Source organism: Dermacentor variabilis, chromosome 9 (genome assembly GCF_050947875.1).
Source record: "Dermacentor variabilis isolate Ectoservices chromosome 9, ASM5094787v1, whole genome shotgun sequence".
In the NCBI taxonomy this organism is placed as follows: domain Eukaryota; kingdom Metazoa; phylum Arthropoda; class Arachnida; order Ixodida; family Ixodidae; genus Dermacentor; species Dermacentor variabilis.
In genome coordinates, this window is record NC_134576.1 from 45620280 (window position 1) to 45638652 (window position 18373).

Consider the following 18373-nt stretch of genomic DNA (forward strand, 5'->3'; position numbering starts at 1 on the left):
TCGCAAATGTAAGCAGCTTCGGATTCCGCGAAAATATCGCCGGGAAAAATGAATGACCTCATTTGCTTCCTCAGTAGTATGTTGTCGGTCCAAGTGATTTCAAGGGGACCATTCTATTTGTCATTGTTATTGCTGATTATTAATTGTTCCTGATCTTTTGGTGTGTTGTTCATTTGAAAAAGGGTTGTTTGAGCCTTGTATACTAGATCGTACACCTGCCTCTTGTTGCAGCGGGAGCAAAAAGGGGGATAGAAATTCAGTTAGGTTGATTTGGATTATAGCCTTGTCTGGTGTTTGACGGGAGACAGAGGGCACTTGTTCGTGTTGGGTGTTGCCTTTTGCCGGTCGGTTTTGCAAGCTGCAGAACGACCAACCGGGACCAGTGGCGAGAAGCAAGGGCTTAGGAACGACCCGAGCGGAGCTGGTTGAGGTGCCTTGGCGACAACGCGGTGAGCCGAGCTCCTGTCCTGGCGAGTGGGACCTGGGCACGTGAAGTGACCTGGCGTCCCGACACTCGACGTAAACTTGGACGAGCCTGACGAACGTGCGCGCCTGGCATCCGAGCCACGTGGAGGCAGCTCGTCTTCCCGGCGCCTTATCTGAGGGCGGGGATGCTGTTGTGCCATTACCACAAGCCCGGATTCCGAATCTGCAAGATGGAGAATTTTCCTGCGAGCGCCCTTTGGACAAACCCGGGGCTGCGCCGAAAGGCACAGCGCCCTAATTCTCCCTTGACAAGTCAAGATGCTGAACCGTCAGGCAGTGGTGCCCTCCGGAGAAGCATAGGCGGGCAACATGTTCAAACGTGTCGCCAAGTGCCAGACAGCCCGGCGCCGTACCTCCGCTTCCCTGGAGGTCACCGCGCCCGCCAGTTTTGAACGGGGTGGCCAGCGTGGTCGCTGATTGGACCCCTCCGACGACCGTCGAGTGCTCACTTTGTATTGGGCCGTTTGAGTGACAATGGTTTCTGGGGGCTTATAAGCCGCGGCGCGCCGCCTGGAAAACCGGATCCGCCGACCCACCGGGAGCAGAGTGCCGCTCTCGACTGGAGTGATATGTGTCACGCGTTTTCGCCGGACGTCGCCGTGCGAGAACAGTCGCGTTTGCTGTGAGCTCTCGGCCCCAGTGCCGATCCCTTCATGTCCTGTATAATGACCTGTATATAGTGTATAAAGTCCCTTTTGTTATTCTCACCGACGCCTGACTCGGAGTCTTCGCTACCAACGCTCTGTCACGAAACGGGTGACGAGCGCTACGGGACCACCTCAAAGTCGTAACAACGCGGACGCAGAGGTAAACAGAGGACGGTGGCATGCTCACTTGTAATTGAATCCAACGCCGTATTTAGTCTTGGACTGCGCGTCCGAAGCCGCTGACAAGAAATGCAGAAAGTCCTCTTTGAAAATGGAGTAGCTTGATCCGCCCTCGCTGTCCATGGTGGTGTAGAAAAGGTAGTCGCAAAGGCCATCATCGGGCAAAGGTGTGTGCGCGGTAAAGTTGACTCCGAATGTGCAGATCAGTGGGGACTGCAGAGGCTTGTCGACATTCACGGGCGGCACTGAGGAAAGACCCATTAAATGGCACAGAAAATCAGTCCATGAACGAGTGAATCTACGAACGAATCCTGCAACCTGTTTCGTACGTTTGTATTACAGCAGAAAACTCACTTTCACGGAGCGCAAGCAGGGGGAGATATTTATGTACAACAAAAAAGTAAGCGGAGTTGTGACATTTTCAAGAAGTTAGCAGCATTAATTATAACAGTAACAAATAAATACATTGACAAATAAGTACGTTCTCCATATCGTCAACAAGACAGCGGCAAGATTCTACTGACTCTCTTTGCTTCGTCTGTCAATCATCATCGCGTGATACAGACAGTCATAAAGGTCTGCTACCCCATGGCGAAGGGGGTTTCGCAGCGCTTTTTGCCTTTCATGATGCCACAAAAATATAAAGGAGCTGGTCACTTTCTATGCTGCCCAAAGCGGTGAAACCCTTTGCAATTAACATTAGTTCATGTCGCACTAGTTCAACACTTCTGGTGGAAAATTAATAAAGTCCCATCGATATTGGAAAAAAAGTTGGAACAAAGCAATAGTCCAAAAAACGTTATCTTGTTATAACAAGTGTTTGTTGAGAATGACCTTCACAAACGTAGTGCAATAGGCCCATTCTGAAATCGGCGACATAACATGGTCCATGCAAAACTTCAATATGTGGCATTTACTGTTCGAAACGCTCTGTCAACATACCTGTGGGTTGTACCGTACGGGGGACGCCCTTCGTTGAAAGGTGCAGTGGCTTTGAAGGATCGATGCCTATGAGTGGAGAAGATTGGTGCACGTATTTAATTAGTATTAGTAATAAACCAGCAGAGTACCACCTGATACGCGATAAGATCTCTTCACATCGACCGCCCTAATAAACACTGGCTTCTACGTACGATGAATTGTATGGCGAACTTAACAGAACAATTGGCTACAATTTCGTAGTTTGGAAATACTGATGTGACAAACAGCTATCAATACTTCAACATAAAAGTCGCTTAACTCGCTTTCTATTTTCTGCCTAAGTTGCTGCTCTACACTCTAGTGCAAGGCGTCTGAGAAACCTAGCAAGAAATTAAGAAAATAACGATAGATATAGCTGACATAAGAGCACTTCTGGAGGCTGACTGTTATTAAATGCATTTCTTACATCTATGACTTTTTGAGGCTAGAGAACTGTAAAACTGCAAACTACTTTATTTTGATCTAGACTACTATTTCAAAAGCAAAAATTTGTTATCAATTATGCGCATTGTCACGCAGTAGTGACGGTAAAGAACGCAGTAACAACGAACAGTTTAAAATAATGTTTGTCGCCTTACGTACGTTAAACGTAAGCACCTCTGCGGGACGTTATGGTGCGTGTCCTATCAAGTCCTTTAGTTTACCTTACGGAAACAGAAACGTAAAGAAAGCGTTCTCAAACAGGGTGCCGTCTGGTGCCTCGTGCCAAACGTATCCACCCCAAGACGATCCATTAGCAACCATCCTGCTGTTGCTATGTGGACGCGTCTCATTAAGCGTACGGGTGCCAGAATCAGCGAACGATCTCAGAAAATGGACGCGCTATACGCTCATAACTAACCTTTCAGGTTAGTTTAGGGAAAGCGAAAGCTCATTACAGTAGTTACTGGCGATCAACGCGAGTGAGAGCGTAGCCATCACGAGAATTCACGCTCAAGCGGGAGCCATGGGTGCCGCCATGTTCGACAACGCTATTAGCGTCCGTAAACATTACGGCCGTTAAACTTGCCAAAAACGTACGTTATCATAGCGCACGTAAACTGCAGAAACTCAATAAAGTTCCTAGCATGCGCAGTGAGGACGACGCTATTTCTTTACGTACATAATGCTTTTACGTTCGGTCGCAAACGCTAAACTAAAACTGTCTAATACTGTGAATGTCGAAACTAACTTTGATTGGGCGAACCTGTGCCTACAAAAACAGGCTACACTTAAAGCACAACGATAGTGGCGAACATAGTCGGCAATCGTAGAAAAGCTGATCAGCGGGTCAAAGGCGTCAGCTTTCATACACGAGCCATCGAAGGTTCCAGAGTAATCGCTAGTGCCAGCGTGCCTTCCAGAAAGTTCTACACAATTCGCGTCGCCCATGCAATCAGATTTCGCAAGCTTCGGTGACAACACAACCATCGATAAGATTCGAGAAACTTCTCATACATGCGGGCGCGTCCTGCGCTGAGGTAACATTTGTTAGATGGTGAAAAACGTTCACCCGAAAAAGATAAACAAGTTCACGTGTCAGTATTAAAAAATTAAGCTATGGGGTTTAACATGCTAAAATCACTTTCTGATTATGAGGCACGCCGTAATGGGGGACTCGTTAATTTCGACCACCTGGGGTTCTTTAACGTGCACCTAAAACTAAGTACACGGGTGTTTTCGCGTTTCGCCCCCATCGAAATGCGGCCGCCGCGGCCGGGATTCGATCCCGCGACCTCGTGCTCAGCAGCCCAACAACATAGCCACTGAGCTACCACGGCGGGTCGCGCCAGTATTGACGCGTGTACTTATCTTTATCGGGCGACCACGTTTCGCCGCCTAACAAATGTAATCGCACAGCGTGGGACGCGCCTGCATGTATCCGAAGTTTGCTGTTGCATGTATGTATCCTGTATGTATGTATGGCTGCATTTATCCGAACTTCGCTGTTCAGCGAAGCGGCTTCCTGCAAACATTTACAAGCGTCGTCCGAAAAGAGCGAGCCCAAGCTCTACTAGAAACCATGAGTGCAGCTGCCAAACGAGACGATCGCGATCTTCACGGAGATGGCCCGTCTTTTCCGGCACGCCGACCCGGAAATGTCGGAGGAGAAAAAAGTCCGCTTCCTGATGCGGGGCGTCAAGCAAGAACTTTTCGCCGGACTTATTCGTAACCCGCCGAAGACTGTAGCTGAGTTTTCTACAGAGGCATCGACGATCGAGAAAACTCTGGAGATGCGCACCCTGCAATATAACCGCCAGGGGCTCACGCCGCAGTACGCAATCCAAGGACTGGGTTCCGACGACCTTCAAGAGACCATCAGGGCCATTGTGCGCGAAGAACTGCGCAAGGTCCTGCCTTCGTCGCAGCCTCAAGTGGCCTCGATCGCCGACATCGTGAAAGATGAGGTTCAGCGATCGCTTAGAGTTCCTGAGGTGCAACCTCAGTTACCGCAGCCCCAGCCAGGAGCGATGACCTACGCTGCCGTCGCACGCCGTCAAGGCCCCCCTCCGCGACCGCACCAGGGCCCTGTAACGCCGCAATTCCGTCGTCCGCCGCCGCCGCCGCCGCCAGCACGCCCACCCATCGCCCAGCGCACCTACGCGAGGAAGACAGACATTTGGCGAGCCCCCGACCACCGCCCGCTCTGCTATCACTGCGGAGAAGCCGGCCATGTGTATCGCCGATGCCCATACCGCGACTTGGAACTGAGAGGGTTCGCCGTCAACGCGCCGCGTCCACAGCTTGGAGAGCGTCCACGTGACATCGCCGACTACCTCGCCGCTACTCAATGGAGCCCTCGACGACCGTCCCGTTCTCCGTCACCAGGCCGCTACCTGTCGCCGCAGCGCCGACCATACACTGGCCCAGCCCGGGGCCGGTCGGTCAGCCCATATCCGGAAAACTAAAAGCAGCAACCGATGGAGGTGCGGTTGCTGTTCGTCGAACTGACGAAGATCCTCCGCCGCCGACGAAGAAACCATCTCGACGACCTAATGACGACACGCCGCCATCCCGACGAAGTCAGGAAGCCAAGAATACACCGACGAAAGACGACTTGACGACGTGACGTTCCTGCTTCAGTTCAACACGACGCAGCCGTGATCCGACAACAAGACCCAACTGCAACGCCAGACAAAGAACCACCGACCTCGACGTACTTCTCGACGGCCACGCAGTCATTGCCTTAGTCGACACAGGGGCTGATTACTCCGCCATGAGTGGGCACATCGCCGCCCATTTGAAGAAAGTTAAGACCGCATGGAAAGGCCCTCAAATTCGGACCGCTAGAGGACACCTCCTCACGCCGACTGGAATCTGCACAGCAAGAATAACCATTCATGACCGGACTTACCCTGCACCTCCACCAGATGTCACGTGGTGGTGACGTTGAAGAACACAGTAGCAAATACTGTGAAAGACAAAACTAACTTTTATTGGGCGAACCTGTGCCCACAAAAACAGGCTACACTTATTGCACAACGATAGCGGCGAACACGGTCGGCGATCGTCGAAAATCTGCTCAGCGGGTCAAGCGCGTCGGCTTTTATACAGCAGTCGCCGAATGTTCCAGACTAATCGTTCGGACCCGCGTGCCTTCCACAAAGTTCTACACCATTCGCGTCACGCGATGAAATCAGATAACACGAGGTTCAGCGACAACAGACAGCAGGGTAGAAGCATCGATAACTTTCCAGGAACTTCGGATACATGCAGGCGCGTCCCACGCTGTGCGATTACATTTGTTAGGCGGCGAAACGTGGTCGCCCGATAAAGATAAGTACACGCGTCAGTATTATGAAACACCGCTCCAGATGTAGCGTGCAGACTCAGCTCGGTGTCTTTCAAAAATGTTATGGGTACAGCAGCATTATCAAAGTACGCGGACCTGTCGTTATATTTCCTCATTTACAAATATTATATAACTAATGAAGGAGAAATCTTTATTTCCAACCGCATTTTAACACAGTGCTCCAAATTCTTTGTTGCGTAAAACTTTCGCAGTATTTAAACTGCCGCTTAATTGCTTGCATAATAGAGAGAAAAAGAACAGGAAAAACGGGGAGGTAAAGCAGAAAAATGTAAAGGGCATGACAGATTGAAAAAAAAAAGATGAAAGAATTAACGTTAAAGAATAGAGACTTGGTGTTAATAATAGTAACGATAGGTTTACTATGATCGTCTTCGAAGGTTCGTTTGTCTTAGATAAGTCACAGAGCACTCGCAGTTTTTAGGTCTGGTGACTTTAGAGTTGACTTATTTATACTTTGAGCCTCTGTAAAGCGTTGTCAACTTATTTGACTGTGTTAACGTACAAAGGCAACACACGCACAATAAAAGGAGTGCCGTAGTAAGAGTGCTCCGGGTTCATTTCAAGACCCTACTATTTTTCTTGATTGCGATAGCATTGCACGCGGACTTCGTCGACTTTGGAGGTACCTAACTAAAAACACAGGCCGATACTGAAGGCAGTGCGCTATCTAACTTGGCGTATGTAAGCGCTAACAATAAGCGCTAACGATAAAAAAATGTGAGCGCCAGAAGCTTCATATAACAAATTTGGCACGAAAGAAGCAAGCGTGCCATTGTAGCCTAATGGTTGCAGAATTAGGCTGCTACGCTGGAAGATAGAGCGGTCACGCATTTTGATAGCGTTATAGATGAACGTCTACTTGAAACGTATCCAATAGAAAATTCGAAATGTGTTGAGCGACAGCGATGGTGTCAAAATGTGCCCGAGATACGAGGTACGGAAACGCGACCTTGATAAATGAAAGTTCGCAAGGCTACTCGTAAAGCGCGCCCGCATAGCACGTCGAAATGTCCCGATCAACGCAATATAAGTTTGCTATAACGTAGAGAGTCAGCGTTGTTAACTGCTTTTAATTTTTTTTTACCGAGTACAACCAATGCTCGGCACGATTGTTTCTTCAGTTTCTAGCGTTTCCTTTCTGAACCCGCGTCCCTGTGCTGAGTAGCGGTACCCAATAGCGACAGCATGAACTCGATAGGTGTAGTATTTCACTCTCAAAATAGTCGCTGCGTGCATTCATTTACTCCAGGAGCTTCAATTACATTATTTGAGCTTTCAGTTGCAGCACGATTGCGACACTTCTCGAGCAACCGAATGAAAAAAAGTCTGCATTATATTTTATAAGAGATACAGCCCAAGCCAATCAGAATCAATATGGTCGTGTGTACGTCGTTGGCTTCCTGATTTTAACGGGATACACTGTTTTTATAATTTTCAGATTTGCGTGAGCTATACCAAAACAAAAACACGACGCTCATGGCGCGTAGCAGACGGCGGTAGAGAAAAGGAACAGAAATGACCCATCCAATGTGGGCGAAAAATGCAATGTCAGCCTTTGAAAAGTTAACGAAAGTTTAAAGTTAACGTTATTAAAGACGGCGGAAATGACTGGGCCAACTACAAGAATGTCTTCAGAATCGGTAAAGACATATTTAATAGTGCATGACATGAAAATTATATATACACTTTCGCCTCAAAACTATATTCATTTATTGTAGGCAAACCTAGTGCCCAACATCTGTCTTTATCAACGGCGTATATTTTGTGCTGCGAAAGACGTTACTAAGTAGACTAGAAGGCTGAGCTACTGCATCAACCATAGTGGGCCTATTCTTGAAAAGAAGTGGCTTTACATTTCCCACAGGCACATTAGTGTGTACAGTATTAAAACTGTTACTACCGTAGTATTCACAGCATCCACCACATACTCGTATTAGAGAATGTAACTGAGCTAACAGCCAAACGCATAATCAGATATAAGCGACGGTTGGCAGCTCAAACGCTGCAGGCGATGTTGTTCCGACGGTTAGCCGTTTATTGGGCAGCGGGAAGAAAGAAAAGTAACAAGGACAACCCGGCTTACTATATACACTGCTTTAAAGCTTAGCGGCGGATAATCTTACTATAACGATGACGAATTTGACACATTTACCACGTAATGCTTGCACAAGGGGATCACAATGCACAGGAGAGAGGTGGAGGGACAGTAAAACTGCCAGTAACACGCGGAAATATGGCAGCAGCTACGTGCCATACCGAAGAAGCGGGCTGGCGTCGAAGACTCAGTGTGCAGGCGCGAGGTGCGCGCGCGGGCGATCGGAACACCGCGATGGTAGAGAGATGACATCACACTGCCAAGACCAACGGACTTCCGCTATTTAACCGCACGTGGAGGACGCAACCACGTCACTCAGGGTTGGTGTTTATGCTTTACACTGGCCTTCACAGCCATTAGAACCTATCTACCAAAAATAAACTGCTTGGTCTCAGGAGTGGCCTGCAGCCGACAGCTGAAAAAGGCATCCCATATAGCTGCAAATGGCAATAGATATCGTGTATGGATTCCACTATCCACATTCTACAACCTACATTCTTTACGCCAATCATTTTTTTTTCAAAGTGCGTGAATACAGGTTTTATTTAAACGAGCATCATATGAAGATCCATAGAAGAATGTCGTAAACGAACTGGAGAATATTGCAGTCAAAATTTCTGTCGGTATATTTCGTAAGGAAATTTTAAATGTAAAACAACTCCTACTGCGATTTCGACGAAATGCAAACGACTCAGATATTGTTTTAAACATGTTTACATAAGCAGACGCATGCTTCGAATCGGCACAGGTAGACTTTCGAATATGGGCAGGATGATTTAAGGCTCAGAACCTAGACAACAAAGCGACACCCGATAACCTACAAATGTCCTCAAAATGAGAAAACTCATCAGTCAGAAACAAAAAGAAAACTTGATTCTCATAGTGCACAGGTAAATATCACTGCGAGTTCTTTTTAAGGAGCTAATGTTGCGCATATAATGCCAGTGTTCTATGTCAAGCAATTTTATATTCACACAAAACTCATGCCAAGGTATTATTGTTACTTGAATTTCAAAAATTTGTTACAAGTATTCCTCAATAAGAGGAAAGTTTAAACTTCATTTTAAAAGCTTTACGGTATTTTGACTTCGCGCACATTAATAGGAGCAACTCAACACAGGATGCCAAATTGAATATTTGTGGTTCGTCGCAGTACTTTTTTCCAGTGCAAAAAAGTCTCGCTCTTGTCACATCGGCTGAATGTGACTCATTGAGCTCTCACGCTATAATGTAAAAACCTCTCTTGTCACCCCAAATCTGTGCCGCCGTATAACATACCCAGGCGAAAATGCAAATTGCAGGTTCACCAAAAATGTTGCGTTAGTCATAATTAAGCTAATGGAGGGATTAACATTTTACGTATTCTGCACGGCTTGTACAGGGGGTAGCGTCGAAAGTAATGGCTGAGCTTACAGTAAGACAATCAGCGCAAGCTGTTTGACTCTTCTGCCACGATGTACTATACCCTGCGAATTTCTAATACTTATTAGAAATCATAAATGTCCGCACTGCATAACTTTCGCTTCTGGTCAGATTGGGTTAGGTTAGCACTACTTACAGCGTTCGTACACCTCTTGCGAGGTGAATTTGTCCCGGATGAAGTCCAGGGTGCTCCTGAGGTCCTTAAGGCGAAAGAAAGTTCCGTTCCCGCAAACGCCGTAGTCGTCTGCGCCTTCCATGTCGTAAATGGCTACACCGTACTTGTAACCAATCATTTCACGCTTACACGTACAAAGCTGCAAGCAAAAAAAAAAAAAGAAAAACAGGCTTCTGCAGACACGGACGTACCCTAACCCGGTCATCATGAATAAAATTAATCCGGACTGCGGGGTTTCAGTCTATTGTAGTAAGTGTGGGGGTTTGCTCGATTTACAACACATGCTGTGGCGCTGCTTGGCGTTGGCCGGTGATGGTTCTCGAGGTGAACAGTGGTGGCAGCGAATGCTGCACAGTGAAGTGCTGGCGGACCAACTCAGGGCTGTCCAGAGGGCCCGTGTGATGGCAGAGGGGCTCGGCCTCTCTGTACCGACGTGGGAGCGGCCCGCATCAGTCCCAGACTGATCCCTCAGGACCTAAATAAAGTTCTTCATACCATACGAGCAAGCGGTAAGCGTCGCAACGCGAGGGAATTAACCTTGTCCCGTACAAAGAAAAAAAAAAGAAAAAGAAAGGCGAATGCGCTGTTTGCAAGGATACACCGCGACTCGTGCCACGTAAAGGCGTTAGTGAGGATGGTAACGTTTTTCGAACTTAGAGGAACGTCTGGTGAGTTACTCATCATCATCATCGGCGTTCTATAATCTCCAGCCACATATGATGGCGTGATTCCTGCGGACTTTCTGAACGGGTGCACAACGCCCTTCTTAGTTTCTCGTCAGCGTCCATTCGTTGTGCTGCTACACGATGTCACTGCACCGCAGAAGGTGATCCGCAATGCATTTTAGAAGTACTGTAACATAAACTATGCAAAAAATAGCGCCTCTTCGGAAATCTCCGTAAGTTTTCCGAAACCATTGCTTCCGTGAAGCAGAAAGAAGCTGAAAACTGCCTTTCTACAGACAGAAAAGCTCACCCACACCCCGACCCCCCTATTCCTTGCGGACGTTACCGACGTGACGACATCAAGGCATTCGTAAACCACACTGCAAACACTGCGGCTTTTACTGAACTGAGGTACTTGTCAACGAAAGTCTGCCGCGTAGTACCGTATAAGCAGTAAGAAGAGACGGCCTATTGTTTGGAGGGCGTCAGTGAGCTCCTAGCAATAAATATTGACCCACTCTGCCTTCTACAAGAAAATAGACCACAAACAAGTTCCTTGACTTTTCGATGTCTTTTGCGATCTTACAATAAGGAAGCTAAACTATAAAATAGAAACTATAAAAAATTAAACTATTTCTAGATAAAGATGGATATCGAAAGGGAAGACTTAACAGATAATCGGACACGTGTATGGGTCTCACATGTACCAATTGGTGTGAATGGCTCAATTTGAGCGACAAAGAAAAAATAACAGCAACAGGCGAGTAAAATTGATGCAGCCTTCCTTGCAAAGCAAACACATTGGCTATCTGTGCTAAAATAAATGGATGCGCGGAAACTTACCTTATAACGTAAAGAAACGGGATCGTCGTAGACGAATGAGAACTGCTGCTCCTTGTTGTACATAAGTGTCGCGTGTTCCTCGACGTCGTAGTACGTGGTCTTGGAAGTCTTGTTTGTGCAGAGCTGAAGGAACGGCGGAACATACGTACGTATACTTGTTAAGCTATCGTATAATACAGACGCCCTCCCACTCAGCATTGTGCATTTGAATGCAGCGACACATTAAGAGCAGCATGATACGCTCCGTGTAAAGGTGATCTGCGACTGTTCTCATTATTCTCAGAGAATTAAATCTCCCCTTTTCTGCAGCTGCTTTTTTTTTCCTGGTTGAAAACGCGGTCACTCAGACATAAACATCAAGTGCGGTACATGTGTATTCTTTCATTGATGAGCATTTGCGTTCTCTTTCTTGTGTTGCGTTGCTTTTCGGCAATCAGCTGCTCACTGTAATTCGCTGAAGCCAGAAAACGAATCTGCCAATTCTGGCTTTCTTACAGAAAGTACGCATATAGCTCATTGTGAGAGCATGGGAAATAGGGCACAAAAATGGCAGAGAAGCGACAACCGTAGGTAGCGATAACACCGCCAAGATGAATAAATGTTCTGTTATTGGATAGCAATATCCTTGATAGCTTTTCTAGATCCTTACTATTGATTGATTGAATGATTGATTTACTGACTCACTAACGGTTACATAAGCATCAGTTGGCGGGAAGCGTGAGAAGCAGTCAGGGATCTTCAAATGCCATCGCATTCCTTTCTTAAAGGAGAAGCTTAAGCGTCGTGCAAGATTTTTAATAGCGCTATCAACCCTGCATTTCTGCACATACTTCACAGTGAAGAATTTCGGACGCCGTGCCGTTTTGGCAACACCGACATTGAACATTTGAACAAGCACTGACCTCAAGTATGCTGCCTAGCTGGGATTCACGCCCTGTGAATGTGCACCTGTGGCGCACGCCATAGTTTCCGGGCTTGTCGACGACGGCCGGGTCCGCCCACATTGGCTTGTACCACCGACCGTACATGGTGACCGACACGGCCATCGTAGAGTTGATGCCCGCAGCCCGGTACTGCCTGATGTGGTCGTGAGCTGTGGGCTGCATGAAGTAAAGGACGCCACATTACCGACAGGACTGGACTGTGAAAGCATACGAACGCTCTGATGCCAGCAACAGTGAATAGAGCTCCCCGAATCAAAACAGATGCCTGCGTGACGGTCGTATGTAAAAGGAGCGCTCTTGTTCTGCCTCTGAAGCCGATTCCCAGTCCTTAAAACGGACGTTTGGGCGAGTTGGAAAGCCACTTTAAACAGAACCGCGAGTATTTTGACAGGGACAAGGAGGGAGACACGGCACGGACAAGCGCTGCCTAGTCCTAGTCCTGCCTCACTAGTATGCTTCATTGGCCATTGGGTATCTTTTCCGGGTCATGTCCCTATATCAGCCTCATCAACAACAATTACTACAATAACAGCATCAGCACCATCATCAGCCTATATTTATGCCCACCACCGGACGAAGGCTTATTCCAGCGATATCCAGTTGTCCCTGTCCTGCGCTAGCTGCTTGCATGTCGTGCTTGCAAATTTCCTCATTTAATCACACCACCAATGACGCCGTTAGCCTTTTGCCCTTGCCGTCCGCCACGGCCTGTCTACCAGACTCGCCGGGGGATTACGATTGGGCTGGCCAGCCTGGCCTCCCACGGCTCGGTGAATGGTTTCTTCTTGGGCTGCATGGTTCGTGCCGTCACATTTTCATAGCATGTGATAAAGGGTGCTGTGCACGTTCCAGTGCTCGTATGTCGATTTGTGGCTCGCTGACTACATTCTGTTTAGCACTGAGGACGCCGCTCGCCTAGGGTGAAGGCGTCACCTGCTGTTTTGATAAATAAAGTTGATTACTATTGCTATATCCTACCACCTTATTCTCAGACATGCATGACTGCGCTTCCCTTCCCTTTGTACTAATACTGTAACTCTCAGAGAACACCAGATATGTCTGCAATTGAGGTCTGACATTTTGTCTGAGACATATGTGTTTATGGACTAAGAGACCACAAGCTTTCAGTGCTTACACTTTTCCACCTGGCCTTTTAATCCCAGCTACAATATCGGCAGCTCTCATTTGTCTTCTGAGCCACACCGCTGTCTTTCTGTCTCTCATTGCTGCACCTAACTTTTTTCATGCTTCCACGTATTTGTATATTTTGTAACATATACTGGTTAATAAAGGGAAAATCAGACATCCACCCGTTCGTAGCAATTGCTACAAAGGAAACCCATACGGGTTCCTCGAAAGAAAAGCCTCAGAGTTGAAGAAAAATTTCTTCAAATTTTTCTTCAACTCTGAGGCTTTTCTTTCGAGGAACCCGTATGGGTTTCCTTTGTAGCAATTGCTACGAACGGGTGGATGTCTGATTTTCCCTTTATTAATTACTTCTCTCCACCTTGCGGGTTTCCGCAGAACTACTACGTCAAACATATACTGGTCATGAGCAGTAGTAGAAAAAAGAACATTGCCGAAGACTACGTTTTGAAAAGGGATTGTCATTGACAGGGAAAGAACTGCTTCCCTTAGCGACATTACCTGTTCGACTACTGCTCATCATTTCAAGCCTCTATGTCCCAGTGAACTGCTGTCTTGTTTGCATATGTACTAGTTGTCTTGTAATAAACCTATACAGTTAGTTTCTATAATTTACGGCTAATTATATAAAAAAGGACTAATGCAAGCTATATGTGTATTCACTGCAACCACCGAGTGAAATTCTGAATATACCAATTAGTGGAGATATTTTAATAACTGTACTTCCTCTAGAATGAAAAGCGAAATAACTCATTGATGTTTCGAAAAACATGCGTTGGTGAAAGCGCTAGTGCTTGAGTCATACTATCGCATTTCAATATCATCGCTAAGGCTCCGACAGATAACTTGCTATTGAGAGGTGCATTTCTTACTTTAGGCTTCGCAATTCGGACAAAATCAGAAAAGTGGCAAGAATAGATTGTTCTATTTTTGTCACTTATAGGGTAGTCCGTAACGTTCTAGTCTACACTACGGTTACGTGACAAGTTGAGCACCATGAACAGGCACCAGAATCTTGGTACTTCGTCCTTGCGTAAGAAACGTGAACGTGTATTTCTATTCCTGTGCTCCGAAAAAAAAAATATTGTGAGCGTTCTTGCGGGCGTACAATATTGGGAAGAAACTAATGAGCCCAATAACACTGCCTACTGATTATCCAATAAATTTAAAATTTTGTTGGATGACACATGACAGTTTCGCTCATTGCATATTAGAATTGCGCGCGTTAGGCTTTATTTTTGCTACAGTAAAGTAGCACTATAACAAAAGTTGTTTCAATACACGTTCTTGTACAATGCCCGACGTAGCTTTTGGTCGAGTCCTCCACAAACTGATCACAATGGCATTACTCACCATGCTAATAGGATACGTGGTCTCTGCTGGATATCTCAGGTACGTGGGTGGAACGATAAAACACTTTGGAAAAGCCTGGTCGTTATGAAAGAAGTGGCCCAGTGACACGAAGATGTCGGGTACGAAGTTCTCCTTCCTGAAATGCAGATAATCAAGCGTGACTTGTGCGTTTTGTAGAACTTCTCGTGATGTGCAGAAAGCGCTATCGAAGGAAAAAATCACGTGTCCCAAATGTTATAACACACAGGATCCTACACAGAACCCATAAGGCTCTCGTATATGATGTGGGGCATATCCGCGTGACCGTGTGCAACTTCTCCGTTTTGTATAATTTTTTCATGACGTTCCAAGAAGCCCTATCGAACGAAACAACCCACGTGCCCCCATATCCAATAATCTCACATTATTATAAGGAGACATTGATCATATGGGACATATGATACATGTTTCATACAGTGCATGAGAGCATAACGGTTTTTATGTGGGAGTAAGGAGCGCGAAATAAACGCGGGGACGAAAGAAACCAGACGTTATTAACAGGTCCCCTTGTTTTCCTTTTTTTTGCGCATTTCACAGTCACTATGAATCACGAACTACTATAGATAGCTACCTTGCTAAATTTTATATGGGATTCTCGTATGTTCACACAGGATAATTGGATATGCGCCAAATTGATATTTCGATTACGAGGCCTTTCTTATTGTTTACGTGGTGTAAAAGCAAAAGCCTGCAATATTAGTCCAGCGCCGAAGAGGATGACAATGCTAACTTCAAAAAACTGACAAATGTATTATTTTCCAGAAAGGAAAGAAAAAAATCCCTCGTTTATTGGATAAAAACTAAGCCGCATTATTCTGCGACACTATATTTCTAACTCCACCGCTACAGTGGCTGTGTGGCAATTGTGTTCTGCACAGCCCAAGAACACTGGCTCGATTCATTACCCCTGCGACCACATTTTTGTAGTGGAACTGTTAGAACACAGCTGGGTTTTTCTTGACGTCCGCAGCTTCACCGAGCTCGGGGAGAGAGAACACAGAGAAAGTGAAAGCAAAGTATAAATAAAACATCGCGCGGCATAGCGACACAGCGAAGGTGGGTGGAGCCTAACGCGAGAGAAGGAGCGGCGCACACGCGAGCGAGGAACGCGGCCCGGATGCGTGCCCTCTCCTGTGGTGCGCGAGGCAGAGGGTCAGGCGAGGGAGGAGGGGCGTTATTCTACAGCTGCTACTAGGGTGTCTCGATGTCTGCCTCGCCCGCCACTCCGTACAGAATGGAGACAACCGCGGCATCTGACACCGCGTTGGCCACGCGAATCGCGGACTCCGTAGGGGCGCGATGCCGGCGCTCGTGTGTCTTGTATACAATTTGGCGCTACTTTGCTGGCCTTCCCGCCGGCTACGCTGGTCCCTCTGTATTTCCGATAGCAGAGTCGCGCATAGCTTATATTATTGCGATAGCAATTATATGGACACTCCACGCGCATTTCTGCCGTCGCCGTCGTCGTGAGGTTCCGTATGAGTGAAAGCATGTGAGGGTGAGCCGGCGAACGCGGTTTGATCTCGCGTGCGCGAGTGAGGAACGCGGCCCGGATGCGTGCCCTCTCCTGCGGCGCGCGAGGCAGGGGGGTGAGGCGAAGGAGAAGGGGCATTCTTCTATGGCAGCTGCTACGGTGCGTCGTTGTTCTCCTCGCCCGCCGCTCCGTGCAGAGCGGAGACAATCGCGGCGTCTACTACGACCTTGGATACGCGAACTGCAGTGGACGCTTTGGTGGGCTCCGTAGGGACGTGTTTCCGGCGCTCGTGCGTTTTGAAAGCGATCTGCGGCGTGGCTAATTTTTTCGAGGAGCTAATGATAGGCATGCAAGATACTTTTTCTCTTTTTGTAGAGGCATCGCAAGTACCTAGTACGGAATAGGCACCACTCACTATTACAAGTCGGGAGCGCCGCCGGTGTCGTCGCGTGAATTTTTCTCTGCCCTTTGTGTGCGTGCTTTCTGCGGCAATTACGTCACTCAGCAAAAAGTAACGACGCCAAGAGTAAGTTTTATTATAGTACCAAACGAAACACACTGGGATCTTGAAGTACGTTAGAAGAGCACATAAAATAGGAAGAGTTTCTTTATAGAATCACTAACACAGTAATGCTGAGTATGACGACAAAAACAAGGTAAAAGAAGAAACAATGTATAACAACGCTTGTGACGTATTGTCACTGATTACTCCTCAAAGCTCACCCACGAAAATGGTTTCTCCAAAAAAATAATCACTCAGTCAATTTTAGTTTTGCTGAGAAAACAATAAGAATTTGCAGCTGACAAGCAATGTGGGAATTCCTGTACACGAAGTTTTACAGCGAAGCTGTATATGGCTTGCCGATTCGCCCGTCCGTCCGTCGGTCACCTGTAAACCGAAAGCTCCTCCGGCGCAACCCCATGCGCATGCGGGAAAAAAGAAAGAGAGAAAGAGAGGTGCACGATTGCCTGTGCAAGTAGTGACGCAGTTTCTCTCCGCCGCTGTCGAGCGCGCGCGCAGCTGTTTCTCTCCAAGTCCGAAATGAGTAGGCCACGCACCATACGTACTCCTGAGGTGCAGGCAGCTTTCGATCAGCAACGCCGCGATAAGAATCGGCAACGAGCTCGTCTACGCCGGGCCGATGCTGCAGCCCGGGCACAAGAACGGGCTTGTGCAGCCGAGCGCCAACAGCTGCAACTGCGCACCGAGGGCACGGCAGCCTACCAAGCCGTCGTGTAATGAACCGTCGGGATTAACCCAGTGATAAACACCGGCACCGCACGTTTCAACTCCGCTGGTTTGCCATTGTATGGAGTACTTGGGAGGTGATTTTTTTAAGAATCTGAGGGGCAGTCCCAATGGTGCGTATAAGTAGGTTGAGTATTTTCCCAGCTTTTTCTACAATCATATCGATATGGCTCGAAAAGCACAGATCAGAAGTTATTAGGACACCTACATATTTAACATCATTAACTTTATTCAGAATGGTATCGTCCAGTTTGTAGATGGATTCAATGGTGATCTTAAATTTAGTAAATGTTATCTTATAACATTTATTCGTGTTCCGGCCAAATTCAGGGGTTTGACACCGCGAGGCTATGCTGTTAAGGTCCTGCTGGAGGGCGCCTATATTGTGCTGATCGGGAATCGGTCTACAAACAATGCAGTTGTCTGCGAACGGTCTCATTTGTGAAGCAATATTAGAAGCGATATCATTTATATCAAATAAAGAGAATAGAGGCCCTAACAACGAGCCTTGCGGCACTCCTGAAGTAACCTCAACAGAAATTTAATTTATGCGTCGAATCACTACACATTGTATTCTGTCACTCAGGTAGTCTTCAATTACCTTCCTGACTTCATTTTCATGAGGCATCAAGACAAAGTGGTGCCTTGCGAAAAAAAATAAAACAAAATAAAACGCTGCTCATTACTGCGGCGAACGCGTGCCTCAGTCACCATAGCGAAGCTCGTTGAGAAGGCTCAACTTTTATTAGGTATTATAACGTGTTGAATGAAAGTACACTACGTACTTGACCTTGTTGAAGCGCGGCACACCACCACAGTAAGATGACAGGCGCACCACAAATGTCACCTGTCTTGTAACATCTATCATCACCGTCAGCTAG

The 18373-nt window shown here is 47.0% G+C and overlaps 1 protein-coding gene across 1 annotated transcript in view; it reads right to left on the reverse strand.

Moving 5' to 3' along the window:
- Nucleotides 1-18373, reverse strand: part of LOC142558327 (uncharacterized) — a 94805-nt gene that overhangs the window by 21313 nt on the left and 55119 nt on the right. Inside the window, exons 18-23 of the mRNA XM_075670474.1 lie at nt 14731-14866; nt 12190-12387; nt 11288-11410; nt 9741-9918; nt 2256-2321; nt 1321-1558 (exon numbers count right to left, since the gene is read on the reverse strand). Coding sequence (XP_075526589.1) covers nt 1321-1558; nt 2256-2321; nt 9741-9918; nt 11288-11410; nt 12190-12387; nt 14731-14866 — 939 coding nt within the window. The remainder of the gene's footprint in view (nt 1-1320; nt 1559-2255; nt 2322-9740; nt 9919-11287; nt 11411-12189; nt 12388-14730; nt 14867-18373) is intronic.